The sequence below is a fragment of the Bufo bufo genome, chromosome 1 (genome assembly GCF_905171765.1).
Source record: "Bufo bufo chromosome 1, aBufBuf1.1, whole genome shotgun sequence".
In the NCBI taxonomy this organism is placed as follows: Eukaryota; Metazoa; Chordata; class Amphibia; order Anura; family Bufonidae; genus Bufo; species Bufo bufo.
The window spans coordinates 516714199-516738511 of record NC_053389.1 but is presented as its reverse complement, the minus strand read 5'-3'; the positions used below and the strand labels follow the sequence as shown (position 1 = coordinate 516738511).

General features: G+C 45.5%; 1 protein-coding gene across 1 annotated transcript in view; it reads right to left on the bottom strand.

The window, feature by feature from the left end:
- Window positions 1-552: 552 nt before the first annotated feature.
- Window positions 553-24313, bottom strand: part of TES (testin LIM domain protein) — a 69195-nt gene continuing 45434 nt past the window's right edge. The window contains exons 3-8 of the mRNA XM_040411330.1: window positions 15336-15588; window positions 14597-14932; window positions 9772-9987; window positions 7754-7912; window positions 4676-5369; window positions 553-564 (exon numbers count right to left, since the gene is read on the bottom strand). Coding sequence (XP_040267264.1) covers window positions 5178-5369; window positions 7754-7912; window positions 9772-9987; window positions 14597-14932; window positions 15336-15588 — 1156 coding nt within the window. The 3' untranslated portion in view covers window positions 553-564; window positions 4676-5177. The remainder of the gene's footprint in view (window positions 565-4675; window positions 5370-7753; window positions 7913-9771; window positions 9988-14596; window positions 14933-15335; window positions 15589-24313) is intronic.

The following is a 24313-nucleotide window of genomic DNA, read 5'->3' as shown; positions in this document are numbered from 1 at the left end:
AGTTCATTATTCATTTCAAGCAGCATTTGCTTTTATTTTCCACGTGGAAAAAAGCAGCAGCATGCCTTATCTTGGGGCGGAATCCACGCCAAATCTTATATATATATATATAAAAATATAATCTCCATGTGTTTATGCGTTTTCTGGCACGGATCCATGGCAAAAACTATGAGCTGAAAATGCAATTTAGGGAAGGTTAGGGAGTAGAGATAAATATGTTAGATTATAATTCCTTATAGTATAGGTTTTCAAATATTAAAAGAAAGAAAAGATATAAGAATGCTTTTAACTGAATGAAAAGATATGCTATTTGGAAAAATGTAAATATAAATTTTTTAAAGAAAAAAAAAAAAAAAATCACAAAGATTGAATCTAAAAAAAAAACACGCATGATTCCACTCAATTTTGTAGGCAAATTTTCAAGATTTGTTGTGTGAACATTTACTAGAAAACTGAAAAAATTGATTCGGTGGCTCACCTAATGGCCACAATAAAAATGGGTGCACACCTCACTGGACTCGCCCATCCTAAAGAAAGCAATAATAAATGAAATGTGGAGGGGCACTCTCTAGATGGGAATAGGACCCAGGAAACTGAAGACCAACTTCAGGAAGCGACTGGAGTCACATGGGACGCTACGTTTGACTCAGAAACCACACGGGACGCCGCGCTGGATAAGCCAAACTAAGGAACTTCCACAACCGATAACCGGAGAGCTCAGGAGCGGTAATGTACCATCATAGTACTGCTTATTAGATACCGTGTACCTGAATTGAAGAGGAGTATACCCTCCATCAAATACACCATTCAGGATTACGATCCTGCTGTTATTAACCTGCTGTCATTCATCCGGATTCTGTCTACCATATTACCTATGGGACATAGCGGGCTTGTGCAATATCTATGGTAATATCCTACCATCAGGCGCCATTTTTGTGGTCTTATGTGGTGATTGCCGACTTGTGAGACATACAGGGGTCTGCAAGATTTTTATTCAAATTATACGTCAGATATTTTAATATTGCTGGTTTGTCATTTTAGCATTTATGTACTACTATATATAGCGTATTAAATAACTATTTTATGCAATTATTTTATGCAAGTGTTTTATTACCTATTTACTAGAAAACAGCATGTACAGTGTCTGCTTATCAACACTGTAACTGAGCATTGCTAAGGAGAGCCTGTCCTCAGCCTCCACTGTACACTGAATATGCCACTTTAAAAAAAAAAATCCATTCCCTTTAGCTTGTCTCTGCCTATCTGACTTGCTGTCAGCGCTGATCACTGGCAGCTATGCTAATTACTATCTTCCCTGCACTTCTCTGATAGCTTGTGAGAGCAGAGAAGAGAGAGAACAGGAATGATGTAATCAGAACTGAAATAGTTGAGACTGTTACCGTGCTAAAAGCACAAAGGAGTAAGTTGAAGAGCCAGGGCAGAAAGTAAAACACATGGAATAATTTAAAAAACAACTATATCCAGAAAACCATCCAGACGTTTAAGTTAACCTGAGGGGTTAACTGCCGCTGATCTGCCAGTACCCGCCTCCTGTATTAAGGGGTAATTATCATTGGTGGCGCAGTGCGCCCTCCCCCCTCAACCCCCCACCCCATTAAAATCAATGGTGGCACAATGCGCCGGCCCCTCTCAACCCCCCCAGTATTAGAATCAATGGTGGCAGTGGCCACAGGGTCCTCTGCCCTCCCCCTCATTGGTGGTGCAGTGGCAGCTTCTGATCGGAGCCCCAGCTGTGTAATCCTGGGGCTCTGATCGGTTACCATGGCAGCCAGGACACTACTGAAGCCCTGGCTGCCATAGTAACATCCATGATGCTGTGTGCACAGAGCACAGAGCAGCAGGGACAGTGTGAAGTCCTATTCACCCTGATAGAGCTCTATCAGGGTTAATAGGACAAGGGATGAAAAAAATCCGAGGTTCTAGCCCCTAAGGGGGGAAATAATTATTAAATAAATAAAAAATAAAAAACACCAAAATATTAAGTATGAATCACCCCCTTTCCCAATTTCACATATAAAATGTATAAATAAACATATTACATATCGCCACGTCAGAAAAGTCCAAACTATTAAAATATAAAAAAAATCTATGTGGTGAACGCCGGAACAGAAAAAATAAATAAAAACTGCGCGATTCGCCATTTTTTAAAATGCGGAATGCACGTGGCTTTTTTGGTTCATTTTTTTCGCGCGGTATCGAATGGTATAGAGTATCGCAATACTTTTTCATGGTATCGAAACCGAATAGAAAATTTGGTATCGCAACAACTCTACTCGATACCATAAATTACTTCCAGTAAGTCTTAATACAGGACTGGTCTCTTTAAGGAGACTCCACACCTTGCTTCAGATGTAAAAAATAAAAACATACATAGAATATACACTTATAGGAATTAAATATGTGGTAAAAGGTTTGTTGATAGTGTCTGTAAGGTTGGGTTAACTCTGGGAATAAAATATGCATAAACTACAGATTTTAGAAAAATATAACTTATTTGCATGTACTGTACTGTACTATATAGTTTTGTTTAAGATTTTGGTGCAATACTGTATCTATGGTGAAAATCTAAACCAAATACATGTGAGTAGAGCCTAATTTGATGTAATTATGGCACTGTTTGGGGATAGTGAACTGTATAATATACATGATACTAAACTGAGAAGTTTAGCAACCAGTACGGGAACCAGGACAAGCAGCATGTCCGTTATTCGCGCCGTTGCCGAAGTACTAGCACTCTTCGACTAAATTTAAAAAGGTGTTCATTTTTATTTATAGAGCAGTGGCAGTAGGGCAGCTTTGATATGAAGAAGCACAATGGGCGATAGGTCTCTGCATGTGTCTCATTGCTACAATCTTTGCATATAATGCATAATACAAAGAGATCTTTGAAGTTCTCCCCCTCGGCAGGATCTTTGGAAAAAGTCATCAAAATGTATTATGACATGTAAGGAAGATACACCTATCTGGGATATCAAAAGTAAATTTATTTGCTGAAAGAAGACCATGAATGTCAGCATACCAGTTTTAAGGCTACAGTTAAGTTTGCATAGATACAGCTGGTAAACAGCATGCAAATACAGATTCAGAGGCTTACGTTACTGCATGAATAACACAACCATACAATGGGTTTAGACAGCAGCAGGAAACATGCTGCTTCCTTCAAACTACAAAAGAAATCTGCAAGATTTATAGCACAAATTAACTCCTTGCTTGCAAGTTTTACATATGAAATTACACAGAACAGGTATCATAGGCCTTAATGTATGAAATATTCAATATCCCATTAAAGGGGTTTTCCTTGCAAAATAACCTCCCTTTTGAACAGAAGATGGGGAGATCACCGAATGGAGGTGTGGGTAATGCATGGACAAGCTGGGTCCCCAGAGCGGCGCTCCATTCTGGACCCTCCCATACACATGCATGGCCATCTCAGCCGAGTGTGCCACACTCCTTCCACACTTATTGTACCAAGAACAAGTTCAAGACACATTTGGCATGTTTATAGCGGATGACATCAGTATAGGCAAGGCCTTAGAGGGGTATTACAGTTTCAGCAAATAAAGTGTATTCACTGTATACTGAAGAGTTCTACATTTTCCCAATAAACCTGCGGTATCAATTCTTCGTGGTTATTCAATAGAACCCTTCATTATTTACGTCCAGTAGCTAAAAATCACACGACCAGGACAGAAGTACGCAATGGTTCCATGGAATAATAAGAAGCAGAAATTCTGAAAATGTTAAGGAATTGCTGCAAAAGGATACTGGAAAGCTATACAACTTTTCGCTTTAATTGCAGAAAGTGAAACCCCTTCTACAAAGGTGTCGGGGTGCTTATTAACAGTTTCTTAGATACGTTTTCTGGTAACTGGGTTGCAATAAACTTCCAATATGGCTTGTCACTGACCTGAATGGTAAGTAACGGACTTCCTTGGATAAGAATATTGGGGGAAATTTATCAAACTGGTGTAAAGTAGAACTGGATTAGTTGCCCATAAAAACCAATCCGATTCCACCTTTCATTTTCCAAAACGAGCTGTCAAAAATGAAAGGTGGAATCTGATTGGTTGCTAGGGACAACTAAGCCAGTTCTACTTTACACCAGTTTGATAAATGACCCCAATTGTTTTTAGTCCCAGAGAACCCCTTACAAATGGGATTGCATATCTAGTACTACTCTAAATTCAGGCAGATCTGCATTCTAGGAAGGCTGACAACAAACGTAAGAGCTGTAATGGTTGATCATCATTTTCCAGGATATTAATTTAATGGTTGAACAGAGTTTAGAACAACATGACCATAAAGAAGAACTCCTAGAGGGGGTCTATAATATCCCCTACACCAGGCATGCTCAACCTGCGGCCCTCCAGCTGTTGTAAAACTACAACTCCCACAATGCCCTGCTGTAGGCTGATAGCTGTAGGCTGTTCAGGCATGCTGGGAGTTGTAGTTTTGAAACAGCTGGAGGGCCGCAGGTTGAGCATGCCTGCCCTACACTGATGGAGGAGGAGTCTAAGAGTCTAATTTGGGACAAGGTGCAGGACTCATCATAAATTAGGTGCATCCTCTGGCAGTCAATGTGCCTAGGCTGAAATGTATGGCAGTTCCAAGATAAATGAAGATAAATGAAGATAAATGTGCTGGGCCCGCTAACACCCAAACCCCCCCCCCCCCCCATGACTGTTATATTTGTTGGTGTTTTTTTTTAGGCAGAGAAAACTATTGAGCTGTGAGAGGCAGGTATAAAAAGAATTAGTCCATAAAAACTGAATAAATCCATAGATATTTTAGTTCCATTACACAGAGAATGTGTTGACGACAAGGCTCCATGAAATCATAGCTGAAATGATAATTTACTTTATAAGCAATTGATTCTAATGCAGTACACCATCCCTGGACTGTGGCTTCCTCATCAGAACAATACATTCACTATAAAGTGCAGCAAACAAATGCCAAGTTACTTGATCATAAGATGTGGTTGATATGATAGAGGAAACAGAATTTAGGCAGTGAAGATGTTTATATCAAGCAAAGCGGCATTTCTCATTTTCAATAAACTTGCATAAAAGCGATTTTTCTTGCAAAAGTACAACTGCTGGGCAAGTCATCTTCAAAGAGTTCCACCTGATATTGAAATGATTACATTATTGTCTTCTCTAGGAAGTCATTTTCTTCTTGCACTCCACAGAGCAGAAGACCATCCCCTCTATTGGCATGAACTTCTGACCAATCAGACACTTGCTGCAACAGGAGCATACGAAGCAATCCGGTGATGCATGCCAATGGAAGCCACTGTAACTCACACGCTGTACTTCCGGGTCAATGGCATTGAGACAACCTTGGCATGTCTAAGGGAAGCAAAAGATATAAAGCAATTTAATTATATATTATTATTTATTTTAAAGTGCCATTAATTCCATGGCACTGTACATCCAGCAGGGGTTAGACAAATATAAAAATACAAGACAGAACCCTGCCCGCAGGAGCTTACAATCTATAAGGGAAGGGGAGAACACAGTAGGTGAGAATATAGGCTGCTCATGCGGCTGTGTGGTGGCAGTATGCTTATTAGAGGTGGTAGGCTTTACTGAAAAGGAGGGTTTTCAGGTTACTCTTGAAAGTTTGGATGTTTGGGGAGAGCCTCATGTGTTGGGGTAGTGAGTTCCAGAGTAGGGGAGAAGCACGCGAGAACTCTTGTAGTCGATTGCGTCAAGAACCGATGATAGAACTGAGGAAGAGGTCCTGTGAGAATCAGAAATTACATGTGGGGATGTATCGAGAAAGCAGGTCTGTAGTTGTAAGTATTTTAAACGGAATTTGCCAGGCAATGGGGAGCCTGTGAAGGGGTTGGTAGAGGGGAGAGGTGGATTAACCAGGCAACAGTTGAGAATAGATTGGAGGGGAGCGAGAGTGCTGGATGGGAGGCCACACAGGAGGATGTTGCAGTAGTCCCGGCGGGAGATGACCAGAGCATGCACTAGTATTTTAGTTGACTCAGGGGTGAGGAAGGTACAAATACGAGAGATGTTCTTAAGTTGAAAACGGCAGGTGGAGGTACCATATCTCTGCAGTGATGTGGACAGCTAGTCTTTACTTCTTTACTCCATCATGTCTTTGCAAATGCAAGACGGCAGGAGCCAATGCATTGTAGGTTTGAAAGGGTTGTGTCACTTCAGTAAGTGGCATTTATCGTGTAGAGACAGTTAATACAAGGCACTTACATGTTGCTTCCTTTGCTGACTGGATTCATTTTCCATCATTATACACCGCTTGATTCTATGGTTACGACCACCCAGCAATCCATCAGTGGTGGCAGTGCTTGCACAGTGTAGGAAAAAGCACCGGCCTCCCTGTGTCTCAGATAGCCTGGTGCTTTTTTCTATAGTGTGCAAACACGGCCACCACTGATGGATTGCAGGGCGGTCGTAACCATAGAAACAAGCAGTGTATAACGATGGAAAAAGTAATCCAGTCAGCATAGGAAGCAATATGTAAGTGCTTTGTATTAACTTTCTCTACATGATAAATTCTATTTGCTAAAGTGAAACAAAGGTAAGGTAAACAAAGTGCTATAAGTAGTGGGGTATCAGATCAGTAAGATATCATCCAGGTGCATTTACACTGCACAACCATTGGGAATGAACTTGCTACGAACGCTCATTCCCGATAACATGCCTCCGTAAAAGGTGCTGCAGATCACCCGATGAACGAGCAAAACACTCATTCTTCTGATGAAATGATCTTTTATGCAGCACATTAACTAATAGCTTCTGGACAGCAGACCGTGCTGTGTGAAAAGTGAACTGCTGCACACAAACAGTTAATCTGTAGGAGGATGAACACTTGTCCTCGCTGCATGTTACAGCTTTTCACCTCCACTGACGAGCAGGCAGTTTTCAGGAAGGAGTAGTCCCTTCCCGATGATTGCATGCTCAGTCTGGCAGTGCAAATCCGTCTTTACATGTAAGGCAAACGTGAGTATGATGAAACTGCACTTCCCTGGAGAGTGAAGGATGGACAGGCCATCAAGTTGCTTTACAGAATATAAGCCGATAACCCTAAGTTGACGGCCTCTCCATCCTTCCCTCTGAGGCAGCACCATTCCATCATACCAGAGTTTGTCAGCCCTGTGCTTTCTGAAAATGACTGCTGTTGGTTATGTACAGTATACAGTAAAATATGATAGCCCTTTAAAGAGATGAAGGGTCGTGATTTCCAGTACTAACAGTGGCAAGAAAAAGTAAAGCCTTTGTGCATTACTAATCAAATGTGGCCTGACTCATAATAATAGACACATAATCTAACTAAACTAATAACAGACAGAAATGCAGGTAATTTCAAGTTTTAACTTACTTTTCCTTGCAATGGTATTTCTACTCTTGCACATAGTGTTAGGCTGTCTTGGCCATTTTATTCTAGCAAGGTGAGTTTAAATATAACCAAATTCATTAATATCAGCATATTATTACATTTTAATGTACAGCGCTATGGAATGAATGGCGCTTTAATAATAAATAATAATAATAATAATAAAAATAAAAAATGCCATAGCATGTCAAAGATAATAATAATAATAATAATAATAAAATAAAAAATGCCACAGCATGTCAAAGATAATAACTTTTCCTAGCACAAGAAACACGTTGATAAATTAGTGCAGGAAAAATACAACTGTTCGGAAACCACAGAAGGCAGGTGCACGATTATTAATAAAAGAATCTGAAGGTCTTACCACAGCATGATTTTTCACATAGCAAGGCTTGCACACGGGCTTGTCATTCACCATCACGTAAATTTCCCCAGCCAGGACACAATCACAGTCAAAGCAGCAGAAATGTTTCAGATGCCAGTTTTGACCTTCTGCTTGAGTATATTCGTTGCTGAAAATCAACTAAGATAAAAAAAAATAATTCTAGATGATGATGCTTTATTACTGTATAGAACACGGAATTATTTGTTCATTTCAACTCTGACCACTAGATGTCACTGGATCCTTACTTTTAAATTGGTGATTTGTGCCACCTAGTGTACATTTAGAAAAACTACAGAGAGATCTGCTCAGTGGTGTTCTGTATTACAGAAATAGATCCCTTTTAGGTGTATTAGCTAAATACTGCAAACCAATTATACTGTTGCAGTTTAGGATTAGAGTTTTTCCACTTTTGGCTGCTTACACCTAGAGTGCTGAAAACAACCTTCCTCTTCTCTCCGCAAGGTGTTATGCTACAAGAGAATATTGGAATGTAGAAATGGATTACACCCACGCTGTATTAACAAAAAAAGAAAAGAATGAAAAAAAAAAAATAATAATCACATGCTGGAGCATTTTAATTAATTCCATCACTGTAGAAAACAACATGACTGATGACTCATGGGAAATTGGCTTTCAGTAAAAATCTTATGCATAACTAGGACTGGAGATTTTGCTCTTATATATTTGGTTGGCATTGCTTCCATGCCTGCTCCATGAGATCAGTGGTCAGAGTATATACTGACTGTCCACCGAGAATTCTGCCAGAAGATTTTACACTGCCTCGACTGGGGGTGGTGCACTGTGATATCGAGCACCTGTGGTCATATACATAAGGGCAAAGTTGTCCGACTATCTTGTATTGAGAGTGCTGACTTTTCCCTGACGGTAAACAAAAATAGGGCATGTTGGATTTAAACATGCTCAATCCTTTGCTCTCAAAGGTGTCTGACATGGGAATCCTTTTCTCTACCTTTCCACTCTCGACCAAGCTGGGCATGCATGCAAAGGAATAACTGTCGGCTGGGTGGGCGAGTTACAGCACATCTACTGGGCAGCTCAAAACCTGCAACCTGATAGAAAATTGTTCACTGCTTCATGAATGCTGCTACAACTGGTGAAGTAAACACTGACGGTTCATTGCCCCTTCAAATATACTTATTTTCCCCCCGAGTTTTAACATTCCTAAAATGCATTGGTTTTTCTTAAATGAAAAAAGTCACCAAAAATGTTGGTGTTTTAACCATTTTTTCCCCCTCAATGCCCTTAGAGTACGTCGCTTGTTTTCCTGGGTTACTCCCATTATTGGGGTATGTCATTAGGCAAGACATCAGCCCAAAACTATGTGCACCTCTCCTAGCTTTGTTTAGTCCTGCCTATTACACCTCACGTAACATACATGGGCCAGTTTACTGACTGCTACACATACAGAGAAACAGAGACCTGGCCTATGTACGTGACGTCAGCCATGATGAAATATACATTGGGGTAGGCCGCCATCAACAGAAAATCACGTTCGGCACACGGTCACATGACCATGTTCAGAATGGCTGGATTCTGCCGGAAATGGAAGTAGTAGATTACATGATAGAAGATATGATTGGGCATTAGCATCTGAAGAAAACAGGGGTCCTATTAAGTTGTCCAACGTATTTTGGTGTAGTAGTATATAGTAAACATGTGTAGTAGGAGATACATGGGATTCTTTGTCCCTATAATGTTGTACAGGTGAGATTATATACAGAAGGTAGGCCACAACCAATGAACTACTAGACATATGATAATATCATGAGCGTCTTGTGTAGCAAGAGGGATTCAAACGTGCTAAAAAGCTGTTTGGATCATTTCAAACTACACATGATGAACATGTGCTGGCCACAGATCGTCGTATGGTCCAGGAAGCCATTCCATAAATAGTGCAATATTACAGGAAACCATCTATGACGACATGTGGAACCTCTGAAGGTGGCGGGTCAGTTTTAGAGAGAACATGAGTTTACCTCATCACAACCGGCACACCGCGGCTTCTCACTGTCACAGTAATGTCTGCCACAGTACAGTTTTCCCTTTTTCCAGAAGTAGATCATGTCAACTAGAAGTTCGTTGCAGGTGAAACAGACAAAGCAAGAAGGATGCCACAGCTTGTCGTAGCCGGCCCGTTCTGCATACACTGCGGGATCACCCTCCTTCATGTTCTCCTTGCAACGGAAGCAGTACTGCGGAGACAAGAGAAAAGAAGGTCTATCACACAGTAAACCACAGGTAGATGATGATGTGGGGAGGAAGCAGACAGCAGCGCTTCTAATGACAGAGCATGTCTGAAACCGTGCCAACAGAAACATATGTCGTCCTGAAACCTACATGTGTCCCGGTTCCAAAATGCCATGTAGATAGTGACATGGACCATCAATTAGCAATGCAGGGAGGCTTCCTAGTCCTGCTGTGACAGTGAAAAATTCGGCTGAGAGCAGGAATTGAGCAGGCATGCCAGAGCTATTTCCACAGGGATCCTTAAGGTCTTAACACTCCCTCTCTACGCAACGATAAAATGCTAATTAACAATCCAATTGTGAGCCGGTCACAGTACATTCTTCGCCCTCTCAATCTTTTAACCCTTCCCTGCGGTCACAAACATCCCATTGTCTGCAGAAAGGAACGCCTCACATGGAAAAATTGCCTCAGTCGTGGCAGTAGCTCACAACACAAGATATTCCCATAACTGGAGATACGCTTCTGATGGAGTTTAGTGAGTAATGAGCTTGTTTTATGACACACGATTCCCTTCCAACCGCGGCTGAAATCTGGAGCAGTCAGAGTAAATAAAAGCATAGTGGGCCGTTCTGGACGGATCGCAACCGGTAAACACAGGAGAAGAGGAACCCGCGCATCTTTTCCACTTCACATTCACATAAACCCTTGCTTTTTTAAAGTTTTTATAGACCTGAAATAAGAGACAGCAAAGTATTCCTTAGAATACCCCATAAATTAGATGAAAAGGGCGCGGAGTCAGTGCTGAAAGCAAAGGCTGCGCAGTAGCACAGTGACACACAGAGAACGGAGATGTCTGGATCCAAGGACACTCATCTTCTAGGTTTCTATAGACTACATCCATGATGCCCAGCTCACAGGAGGGCACCTATATCAGGATTAATGCACTTGGTACGTGCAGCATTAATGTAACAGAATAGACATTTAGGGGCACACCACACCAGAATATTTTTTTCTGCAGCACACAAAAAGGATGGGGCCTAGGTGGAGCGGCACATTATTTATACTGTACACCAGAAAAATTTAGTAAATTATACCTTAAATCTTTGGCAGCTCGTGGCTGGCATAGATTTTGATACTGGTACACAGATAGCCCGGGACACCCACAATTAAGGCTACTTTCACACTAGCGTTCGGAGCGGATCCGTCTGATGTTTCATCAGACGGATCCGCTCCGATAATGCAGACGTTTGCATCCGTTCAGAACGGATCCGTCTGCATTATAACTTAGAAAATTTTCTAAGTCAGAAAGTAGCCTGAGCGGATCCGTTCAGACTTTACATTGAAAGTCAATGGGGGACGGATCCGCTTGAAGATTGAGCCCCTAGTGTCATCTTCAAGCGGATCCGTCCCCATTGACTTCCATTATAAGTCTGGACGGATCCGCTCGCCTCCGCACGGCCAGGCGGACACCCGAACGCTGCAAGCAGAGTTCAGGTGTCCGCTCACTGAGCGGAGGCTGAGCGCTGGCAGGCGGATGCATTCTCAGTGGATCCGCCTCCACTGAGAATGCATTAGGGCCAGACGGATGCGTTCGGGGCCGCTCGTGAGCCCCTTCAAACGGAGCTCACGAGCGGACACCCGAACGCTCGTGTGAAAGTAGCCTAAGAGGTGTGCATCTGAGGGCCATACAAGACGACCAGTGTATATAACACCAGTTTTAACAAATGTTGGTTTTGTTTAGGCTGCATGTAATGGTAGATGCTGCTGTGGACCGGTCACATGTACTTTACACCTTCCTCCTTATTACTACAGGACATAATCAGACTCGTGATAAAAACGGTAACAACCCATTACATCACCTTGAGGGCTTTTTCAGATGGCCGTATGTTGCTTTCCACATCTGATCCGCAATTTTGCGGATTAGATACAGACCCATTCACTTCTATGGGGCCCCAAAAGATGCGGACAGCACACCATGTCCTATACTTATCAGTCAAAAATCAGGACGTCACCCCATTGAAGTTTACGGGTACGAAAAAATGTGGAACGCAACCATTTTTTTGTGAACATGCTGAACTGCCCACCAAAAAACTGATCCGCATTTTTGCTGACAGAAAAAAACATACGGCCATCTGAATGAGCCCTAAAGGGGATTTGTCAGCAGACTTGTACCTATGAAACTGGCTGGTTCCCGTCTTAAAGAGATCGCCTTGATGCTGGCAGACGGGCACAAATAATTTTGTACAAAAGTATTTGCCAAGAATCTCACATTTACCATGTAGCGTTAGTACTTTATATAGTGAGTATGGCATTATTATATGTACTTAGTCTATTGTTTGTGTTTGCAGAGTGCTGTTGCATTTTGTTTGTCCTTTAGTTTTGTAATTTCAGCCATGGCGACGAGCACCTGCACATTGGGATGTGCTGACTGACCCTCAGTTTTATTTATGAAATTGGCTGATTTTGTGCACTTGGCAGCTGAAGACATCTGTGTTGGTCCCATGTTCATATGTACCCACATTGCTGAAAAAAATAATAATTTTAATATATGCAAATGAGCCTCTAGGAGCAATGGGGTGTTGCCGTTACACCTAGAGGCTCTGCTCTCTCTGCAACTGATGCGCCCGCTGCACTTTGGTTAATAGATCCAGGCATGATAATGTTTACACTGCCTGGTCCTGTTACAGTGCAGAGGACACCAGCAGTTGCAGAGAGAGCAGAGCCTCTAAGTGTAATGGTAACGCCCCCGTTGCTCCTAGAGGTTCATTTGTATATATTAAAACATCATTTTTCTCAGGAATGGGGGCACATATGAACATGGGACCAACACAGATGCCTTCAGCTGCCAATTGCGCATGCAACAGGCCAGCCGGTTTCATACGATCAAGAAATGGGTGTTAAAGTTAGCTGGAAAGTACTATGCACCAGGGGGCTCCGCAAGGTCATAACATCCAGGGCTCTGAATGTTGTGGGTGTTGACTAGACAACTGTATCGTTGTCTTCAGGCCTATGAGACAGTAGAATAGCACAGGTCACAAAGTGATTACAACATTGCTACCAAGGTGCATTTCATTATGAACTCCTGAGACGAGAAGCCAGCAACTCATGCTGCAGGCAGAAAGAAGCCTGTGGCCAGCATCGCAGATGGTGGGGGTGGGGGGGGGGGGGGGGGGGAACATGGAGTCAGGTGAGTTTTTTCCACCTTCTTCCTCACTTTGGTGGAAGATAGTATTGTGGCATAGTGTCCGACATAACTACAGGGGGCACTATTGGCAGCATTATAACTATTGGAAACAGTACAAAAGGCATTTTAAATACTGGGGGCTTATTACCGCTGGGGGTTCTGTGGGGGCATAATTTTTAGGAACAATATGAAGGGCACTACTTACTCTTGGGGAGCATTATCACTGAATGGCGCACCATTACTAATGAGGGCATTCTGTGAGAGAATAATTACTATTGGTGGGACTATCTGTATGCCCTGTTATTTTGCAAGTAAGGTATATGGGGGCATTGGTGAGCACAGTCGGCACAATCCTGGGGGTAGCAGCAGGATAACACTGTTAGGGCACAAGGAGGAGGAGATTAGAAAAGTGAGGAAATTAAGACATTTAATGTGGCAAGTCCTGAAGAGACAAGATACAGCTGAAAGAAACAGTCATGGCTGTCTGGGCTGAATAGAGAAGATGAGGAAAGAGGATGTCTAAATCATGTCACTGGATGTAAGAGGTATGTCGGGTTGTATTCTCCTGTCTGTGAGATATAACTGAATATAATGTCCATCCAAATATGCCATTAGCACTGGGTCTGGGAGGTTGGATTGAAAATATAACAAATATGCATTGGAGCTTTGGTCCCCGAATCTTTTATGACCCTAGCAATGCCCCTGCTGGGCATACTGTGCGTAAGCCTACTGTAAGAGAAATAGATTGTGAACATTTTGAGATGTCCTGTATGGTACATTGGTGTGGAATATGTTTGTGTTATATATGCAAGAGAACTAGATGATTCATTCATTACAGCCTGCCAGCCAGCACATTGAAGGCAAATTGCAGTTTATAACTATTTGATGGTTTTAATACGGGGGATTTCATTTCTTTAAGGGTGCACTGCAATCTCTTCTGCCTGCAATAAGGGTAACTCATTGGTTAAAGAGTCACTAAGGAACTATAGAAAATCCAAAAAGTGGCCTCCCCGAATCTACTTGCTCAAAAACGGTTACCAAGAGTATGAAAGACAAGGGATGAATTAACCTTGCACTGACCTGCACATCATCATTGTAAAAGAGTAGAGATGTCTTTCTACCAAGCTACATTTAATGTTTATTCTCTCGTACTGTGTAGAGGTCAAAGTTAACAGCAAGGAAAATGATATAAACAATTGTAAAAAGATTCTTTGCTGGTACATCACATAAAAAGGGAACTAAAGTAGATGAATGATGCAGTACACAAGCCATTTTTATAGCACACTGTGAGAGTAATTTGCTTTGGGTTTGAGATCAGACTTCATGGGGCCACTTGTGTGAAGATTTACAAGAAACAAGCCACATTTGCATGCAACAAAAGATGCAGACATATAAAAATCATCAGTTTTGATGCTGTGTGGGTAACTCACATAAACTGATCCCGATGGTGCTGCTGCCTTGTCTTCTACATTCTTTACAGTAGTAAGCGTGCTTCGATTTCCACTGTCCGGCTTAGCAGTTTCACCCCCCTGTGCACCCACTTCTTTGGGCAGCTTGATATCTCCAACACCAAGGACATCATTTTTGTATTTCTTCACAAACTGCTCCATCTGCTTCACTTCGTTAGGAGACAGCTCATGACACTTGGAAGGATCCTGGTCATGAGCAGGCAGCTGCTTCGCCAACTGCTTCTTCCTGTACTGGGCTCCCTCTGAACCAGCTACAGGCTGCTTCTCTTTTGGGATGAGTTCCATGTAACGCCTGGCCTAAAACAACAGGGATTAGTTCAGACAACGAGCCATAAAAAAATTAAAATAAAATAAAAAAATAATAAAAAAATTGCTAATAAAAAAAATACATAAAAAAATAAAATTTGTAAGTGCACACAGTAATAGATTAATAACTACATCCAACTGCAGCCCCCTTCACTTTATGCTGTTTTATACTAGACTCTATAATCTACCAATATACCATTACCATTCAATTGTAAACCGTAATACACATTCCACCCAATTCAAGACACCTTTACTTACTCTGCAATGAAGCCCGGCAACAAAACGTTAAAGGAGAAATTGCACACTATAGCTCTAACCCCCCAACTACCACCTACCCCAGACCAAGTATGTCTCTGTGTGCTCATTTATGAAAGGTGTAAGTGTAGGTACTTACTAGAGTTTGGTTCTGCACTGGTGGTGCCCATTCATAGGTCACAGTGTTGATGGACACATCTTTCTTTGCCGAGATCGGGCTCGTCAAGATCATTACATTCCTTTTGTAAGTGGGAATGCCATCTGTTTTCAGCTTTGCAACCAGAGCAGTGTACTTTGTATCTTCAAACAGCTTGCCAACTTTACGATCATCTTCGTTGTTTGAAGGAACATCATGTTCTTCTTGTCCACATTTGCAATTTCGACATATTTTCCTAAATTTCAGAAAACGGTATCAATCACAGAGCGCACATCATCAAGAAAAATGTATTACTAAACATGTCCTCAAGGTTATATTAGCTAAACCAGGCATCCTCAGACTGCGGCTCTCCAGCTGTTGCAAAAACGAGATTTTTGTATAACTTACCAGTAAAATCTCTTTCTCGCTCTTTCCTTGGGGGACACAGAAGACCTTGGGTATAGCTCATCTCCCTAGGAGGCGTGACACTAAGTGAAGACTGTTAAGCCCCTCCTCCACAGCTATACCCTCAGCCTGGAGAGAGAGACTGCCAGTTGCGTGTCCAAGTAGTGAGAAAAGGCAAAGTCCAAAAATTGGAACCAACAAGCCAACTACCCAAAGGGTAAACAAACTCGGAAACAGTCAGAGAAGAACAAAGAATGGGTGGGTGCTGTGTCCCCCAAGGAAAGAGCGAGAAAGAGATTTTACTGGTAAGTTATACAAAAATCTCGTTTTCTCGCCCAGTTTCCTTGGGGGACACAGAAGACCTTGGGACGTTCAAAAGCAGTCCAAAGGGGGAGGGACCACAGCACCAAGGCGAAGCACCCGAAGGCATCAAAAAACCCGCCGCCTGCAGACCAGGCGGCCCGAAACAGCATACGCCGAAGCCCGAGTATGCACCCTGTAGAACTCGGTAAGGTGTGCAAGGAAGACCAGTGACCGCCTTGCACAAATGCATGGCCGAAGCCTAATGCCTCCGGCCCAGGAAAAAACCGACAACTCTGGCCAAATGAATGGTGACACCAAAAGCAGAACCCTGCCCTTGGTGCGGCAACCACAACAAGAGCCACTCTGAGAAAGCGGAGGAAAGCCACCCTGGAGGCCGTCAACCCTTTGCACGGACCTCCTGGGAACACAAGAGACCGAATGTCGACAAGAGTCGGAGATCTCCAACGTTCCCTGGGGTGGGAAGGGGAGGACGACTGCCTCAATGAAATGAAAGACAAACACCATCTTCAGAAGGAAGGAAGAGACGGAATGGAGAACAGCCCTGTCCTGGGGGAAGACAGAAGGCTCGGAACAAGAAGGGCCGCCACTCAGGCACCCATCAGAGACACGATGGCTACAGAAACCCAACTGTTAGTAGAGGGAACATCTGTAACGGCTCCAAGGAAAAATTGGAGCGCCAAGAGCCTAGTATGTAGTTCCCAGGACGGTACCGGAGGACAGTACAAAGGAACCCAAGAGCCGCTCCATGGAAGAAGTTCCTGACAGGCCCAGAGGGCCTGGGAACGCTGAAAGAGGAAGGACAGGAATGACACTTGATACTTCAAGCAACAGAGTCCCAGCCCCAGGTCCAGGCCGGACTGGAGAAAGACAGAACCATGGAGAAAGGCAGAGTGGGGGAACGCCCAGCTTCCCACAGAACCCCAGGTAAAACCCTAAGTCCTACCACAGATCCTGGACGAAAAACTCGGCTAGAAGCGAACACTAGCGAGCCCACTAGAGTTGCCTGGGCAAGCGGGTGAAAACCCAATGATCAGGCGCAGACCCGTAACACGGGTAGAACAGTCGGTAGAACTGGTCCCGTCGGCCCCCGAGCAAGGTTGTCCCGTATCCCCCCAGAGTGGGGAAGCAGAAGGACAAACGGACAGGAACCGAAGGGTCCGCCCAGCAACCGCCAGGACAAGACAGGCTAAAGCCGAAGCCAATGTAGCCACCACAGGAAGACGGACTACAGTTCCGGTGTGGGAGATTTAAAAGACAATCCTGACCAAATGGTAGTCCTCCCAAGTTACCGAGAAGGTGAATCCAAAGCAGAAACATTGCCTAAAATGGAAAAAACGCAATCTGCACCCAGCGGGAGGACAGAAAACGGTAGACCCGGTAACTAGGCACACAGCTATTACAGCCAGTGTGGACAAGGGAGACTCAAAAGGAACACCAGAACCATCCACATGAACAACCATGCTTTCCCCAGAGGGAAGGGCAGTGAAGGAACAGCCTCTGAAGCGTGGCCGGAACAGACGCCACATCGGAATGATCTGTACCGAGTGGGAGCCAAACAGAGCCGGCGAGAAAAGGCAGGCGAGACAGAGGCCGGTATAACACCCTCCAACCGAAAGGGGGAGTGGGCAACAGAGAGGCCATAGGACAGCTCAAAAGCAGAACACCGCTACACAGAGACGCCCGGTTCACCGCCTCGCAGAAGGCGAATACCCTGAAGAACCCAAGGTGGAGGTCCCCCAGACCTGTATAAGCGAGCACCCAAGAGAAGTTGGGTGACCTTCCCAAGAATAGCGGCCCGAACCTGGTAGCAGATCAGACTGAAGCACCGAGGGCGCCAATCCGGAAAGAATCATACCACACTGCACCCGAAGAGGAGGAAATGGTATTAGGCGAGGGGACCGTAGTCCCGCCAGAGCCAACATAAAATGCGAAGGGCGCTGCAGACAGCGCTCTCGACCATGTGACCACTAGCACAGGGAAACAATGCCGCGGAAGGACAAATGGGCCAACGAAATGAATGAGTACCACCCAGCTCTGTGCAGTAGCGAACAGTAGAGCCTGTCTACTTAAATATAAGGTATTCATTTGTTGTTTATTGGACAACACCTTAGGCTTACACAGATGGACAGAATGATCTCCTTAGAGAATAGTGCAAGGCTTGCGGCAATCATCGTATCCCAAGAGAAAAAGTATGTCGCAGGAGGAAAGGAGGCATACGTACGAGTAGCCCCGTAAGCAGTGAGAAGGCCAACCCACCTACGGGACGAGAAGGAAACAACGCACAAGAACGTCCGCTCACTGCAAAAATATATCACTCAGCGAAGAGGGCCAGCCACAGAGTGCCACAGTATCTACGGGAGTGCAAACTGAAAGGAGTTATGCACAAGACTAGTATGGTATGCGATGGAACGCAAACTGACCGCCCCGAAAAAGGGGGGAAATGTACCTGGCAAACTGCAGTGGGCAAGAATGCAAAGGCCTGCCCCAAAAAGGGGGTGATGCCCAAGGCCGTACCTACGTCAAAGAAGTAGGGCATACCATACTTCGCCCAGAAAGGCGCCATGCACATGGCCACACAGTATCCAGCAGGAACGCAGGAGGTCCACCTAGTGAAAAAGGGGGGCATGCACAGGGCTATCTTAGCATTAAGTGAGTGTGCAACAATTCACCCAACCCGAAATTTCGTGAGAGTGTAACTACTCCGCCAATGAAGGGGAACATGCGCAAGTCCAGTACAGCACATACAAGGACAGCCTTGAATCTTGTGAGCGTGCAAAATTCCACCCATGGAATGAGGGGTGGTCACGCACAAGGCCAGCACCGTATCCAATGGAAGCGCAAGCGTTCCACCCATGTTAGAGGCCATGCTCAAGGCCAGCAACGTATCTGGTGAGAGTGTAGTATGCCGCCCAGAAAAGGAAGGGGGGGGGGGGGGGGGGGGTCATGCACATGTCCAGCATCGCATCCAGGGAGAATGCGAGCAGTCGGTGAGAAAGTGTGTATGCCACCTAAGGAGGCATGCCCATGGCCGGCAGCGAATCCAGTGAGAGTGCGTACACCGCCCACAGAAGAGGGGTCATGCATATGGCCGGCCGCGGATCCAGAGAGAGTGCAAGCACCCCGCTATGTATAGGGGTCATGCACATGGCCAACAATGTACCGGCGAGAGAACAACCACCGACCGAGGGAGTGTATGTATGCCGCCACCCGGGAAGGAGGCATACCCAAGGCCGGCAGTGAATCCAATGAGAGTACATCATACCGCCTATGTAAGGTGGTCATGCACATGGCTGACAGTGAATCCAGTGAGAGTGCCGAATGCCGTCCACAGAAGGGAGTCATGCCTATGGCAGGCAGCGAATCCAGTGAGAGTGCCGTGTTCCACCTATGGAAGGGGGGCACGCACATGGCCAGCAGCGAACCCAGTGAGAGTGCCGTGTTCCACCTATGGAAGGGGGTCGTGCACATGGCCAGCATTGTATCCGGAGAAACTGCAGTAGGCCGCCAATGAAAGGGGGATCATGCACAAGGCCAACCCGCAGTTAGGGAGAGTGCAGTATCCCGCCCAGGAGGGGGGTCCTGCACATGGCAGGCACCATAACTGGAGAGGGTGACGACTGTTGCCTACAGAAAAGGCATGCACTTGACCAGCGCCGTAGCGCGGAAAGGGCAAGAAAACCACCTAGAAGGGGAAAAAAGACCCTGGCAGCGCCGCAGCCGGGGAGCGCGACACCATGCCGCCTATGGAAGGGGGGCATGTATACAGGCAGCACTCTGAGATGAGGCTGCAGCGTCCTGCGCAGCCCACAAGTCATATATATAATAAAAACTTTCTTTTTTTTTTTTTTTTTTTTTTTTTTAACACACAGCCTCACTGAGGCAGAAAAAAATAAAATAAAAGGGGGGGCCACCTACAGGGCACAGATCCACCCATACAGGCTCATCGGAAGCCGGCCTGTACCCAAAGGGTTAACAGGGATCCGGCCTGGGGGGCGGAACTGCGATCCTCTGGGGGCGGGGGAACCTCCAGGCGGGAAGAATTCGCGCCTGGAGAAGTTCCAGCCCCCTCCAACAGAGGCCTGAATTTGCGGCCTAGTAGCGTGAAGCTGGGGCCTAAATTTTTAGCGGCGCCCGGCTGACCGGGGCCGCACAGTATTTAAAGTACCGGCCGGCCTACGGAGCGGCACATACCGGCCGCGGGTGCCCACCCCGCGGGCCGTAAGAGCCGGGGCCTAAATTTTTAGCGGCGCCCGGATGACCGGGGCCGCACAGTACTTAAAGTACCAGCCGGGCCTACGGAGCGGCACATACCGGCCGCGGGTGCCCACCCCGCGAGCCGGGGACCCGGATAGAGCGGGATCGCGGCCTTGAAGTGGAACACAAGTTTTGTTCCGACGGTCGGCCGGGGCTGTTGAAGCGCTCATTTTGCAGGTCACGGTGCCTAGAACAGCGCTCCATATGGCCGGCAGCTACAACCTCCTTTCCCCTGGAACGGTGTCCGTGAGAGTAGGGAGGGTCAGTGGCAGCAAGGCGCGGGCCCTCTGGCCCTGAAGTAGTGGCCGGTAAGAGGGAGGGGGACCCTGAGACCGGGTCTGTGAGGGTGGACGCCTGCATAACCCCTCCATCAGGGGCAGCTAGCTGCGGACCTCCGCAGCTCCCTAGGCATTCTTCTTGTAGGGAGAAGGGTGCCAATGTCCTGGAGGCCAGGAGAGAGGGAGCAGAATGTCGCCCTGCGACAGCCCAGGAGCCAGCCTAGGTCTAGCATGGGCAGAAGGGTCCATAGGCCCAGTATAGGGTCAGGCACGCAGGAGACCGGGGGGGGACGGGGGACGTAGGGCTGGAGAAGCCTCTCTCTCACCATAGTCGTCTTCACCCTCGGTCCGTTCCAGCAGGGTCGCCCCTTCAGCTACTGGCACCGTAGTGGCAGGACGCTGGGAGAGGGACTTGGCGTGCGGGCGACCCTTGCGCTGGCGGGATGTAGGGGAGCGAGGCTGCCCTGATCCACCTTGCCTTCTGTGGGGGAGGCAGCAGTGCGGGTGACCGGCACTGGCGCAGCTCAACCCCGGGAGAACAGAGAGGTCTAGTGCGTCTCTGTTATCCCTGATGATCTGGAACAAAAATAAAATAAAAAAGTAAAAAACTAAAATTGAAACAAGGAGAAAGCAGCCCTGCAGAGCAGGGAGTGTCTTGCCTCCTTGGACACTAAGCAAAAACTGGCAGTCTCTCTCTCCAGGCTGAGGGTATAGCTGTGGAGGAGGGGCTTAACAGTCTTCACTTAGTGTCACGCCTCCTAGGGAGATGAGCTATACCCAAGGTCTTCTGTGTCCCCCAAGGAAACTGGGCGAGAAAATACAACTCCCAGCATGCCCGAACAGCCTACAGGTATCAGCCTCCAGCAGGGCATTGTGGGTGTTGTAGTTTTACAACAGCTGGAGGGCCGCAGTTTGAGGATGCCTGAGCTAAACAAAGGGTTAAAGAGTGGGCTTTTGGCCTCCTTCTGGCTGGTATACCTCAAAGCAAAACTGCATAGAATAGCATCATAGACTATGATACTCCATGCAATGGTATCCAGTGGAAAAAACAAAACAAAACACATTTATTGAGATGGTGGTCCATGCCTGCCGCTGCCCCGCTCTTCTGAGTGGGCACAGGGGCCATCTTGCTTCTCTTGTCTCGGTGGCCAGGACCTGCTCACCTTTCTCTACTCGCCAGCAGCGGGTTCGGCCGCCAGCGTCCCACGTGGCTCCTGCTAGCCGTTGCCTGCTCTTCTCAGTAAAGACCTCCCAGCAGGTATATAGGACATGCATTCCCCAGCTCTTAAAGGTACAGTGGGTGGCCACCGTAGCCGTCTCCAGCCAATGGCTGACTACTTGTCTATATTTAAGGTGGAAGGTGCCTGAGCTTTAGGTATTCTAGTCTAAATAGGGCATGGTGGCTTCTGGGAAGTGAAGACCGAATCCCAGTATATTGGTTGAAGGGTGAAAACCAGGTGGCAGACAGGACAATGCCCTCAGGAATAGCCAGAAGTTAAACTAGTTAGTTGGCACAGTGGGTCCACCCCCTCTGTCCATTACAATGTTGAGTGTGTGTATATCTTATACAAAGTACAGTAGTTTTTTTTTTGTTTTATTAAATATGGCTATTACAAAACCTTGGATAGTCTGATCATGTAGTTATAATTTCTTCCATCTGTCCTGTGCTTTACTTAAAAAGGGTAATTTCAAGTTCAAAAGTTATCCCCTATGCAGAGGATAGGGGATAACTAACTGATTGGTGGGATCAAAAAGCCGGGACCCCCACTAATCTTGAGAACTGCGCTGTACTCGGCAATCTCCGGCAGTCCTAATGAGAATGAATGGAGAGGCAGGACACACTCTGCCTTCCACTCCATCAGAACCTCTGTTCTTGGAGTCATTGGGGGTCCTAGGCCCTCCAGTTAGTTATGCTAAATCTTAGGAAAAGGGGAGGATATTAAAACTTGGCACAACCCATTTAAAAATGGTTTTCCAAACTTTGGTATTGACTGTCTATTCTTAGGAAAGGCATCCATCTCGGATAAGAGGGAGTCTGACTCCCAGCACTGCAGATTATTGGAGTTCTAGTTTAGATTTAAAGGGGTTATACGGTAATTAATATTGATCACCTAGCCTCTGGATAGGTCATCAATACCAGATCGGTAGGGGTCCACATGCTCCTCCTAGGCCATGTGACGTCACCGTACATTGGTCACATGGCCTAGTTGCAAGCAACCCTATTGAAGTGAATGGGGCTCAGCTGCAATACCAAGCACAACGGCTGTACTATATGTATAGCGCTGTCCTTTGAAAGCTGCCGGGAGGTCCGGTGAGCACAGCGGCTTCCTTAAACAGATGATATAGGCGGGGGTGCTGGGACTCGGAGCCCCGTCGATGTGATAATGTTGACCTATCCTGAGCACAGGTCATCCTTATCGATTCCTGGATATCCCCTTTAATGAGGAATGGTAGCTCATCTTGGCGGAGGCACGCATCTGTCTTATTGCACATATCATCACTACCTAGCTATAAAATGTTACCAAGGTGGAATAATCTGTTTTCCGTTAAGATGCTTAGTGTCTAATAGAGACCCATCACATGCATGGCATATTTTTGCCTTCTTTGGATAGAATTAGCTATTCATCTGAACTCTAGCCATACTCTCTGAATTATGACCAACATTAAGAATGATTAAAAGACAGTCTGCTTTTTAAGCTTTCGGTTATCATAGAGACATGCATTTTTAGTTTTACAGGCATTAACCTATGTATGGAGCAGTTGGCGGGCTGCTTAGCATCAAGACGTATATATCTCAACAGAAGGACTTGAGAAACAGTTCTGCGAGTAGTAAAGTAGATCAGTCAGTTTCAGTTAAACATGTCAAGCTGTTTTTGCTCTTATTTTATATCATTATATTAGGATAGCCACTACCATGGAAGGGGATGCCTCATGCTTGCAAAAATGCTTCAATGAAGATACCAGCAGAGATTTTTAAATGGACCAAGGGAGCACAACAACGCCATTCTGTGCATCCCCCAATAATCTACACACAGAAAAGCATGTTTGTGTATGGCTTTTTACATGTAGTTTCCATGCCAAACAGATGAAGAGTAGGGACAGGCAAGCACTACTGGTGCACTGTGTATGTCTCTTGAGGATCCTTACATATCTGAAGAATGGGGGTGCACTGACCCAGAAAGCAGTATATGGGTTAGAGGTGGACGTCTATGCACGTGGCACCCTCCATTGTAGTTTATAGTAATTGTGAAATCCCAAGCAGTTATCACAACTTGCATAATCTACGGTTGAGGAGGCCACATGCATGCCTGGCCTTCCTACTCTCTAGAGTGCTTATTGAGGGAGAAGGGGACTCATCATTCCAACAGGTGGGGCCCCCTATAACAAATTTATAACATTTTTGAAATAACATAACAGTCTTAAATACAGATCCGCAAAAAACATGGCTATCATCCGTGTGATTTACGTGTTTTTTTTTGTGGACCCATTTTAACAATGCCTATTGTCTGCAAAGCTGCCGAGATTAGGACATGTTCTATCTTTTTTGCAGGACTGCGGAACGGAAATACGGACAGCACTTTTTGCAGACCCATAGAAATGAAGGGGTCCATGTGCGACCCGCAAAAAATGCAATTGGATGTGGACCAAAAATAGTCATGTGAATGGGGCCTTAGATAGTAACACCCCTTTAAGTTTTAGGCTGGGGCTGCAGGGCGACAC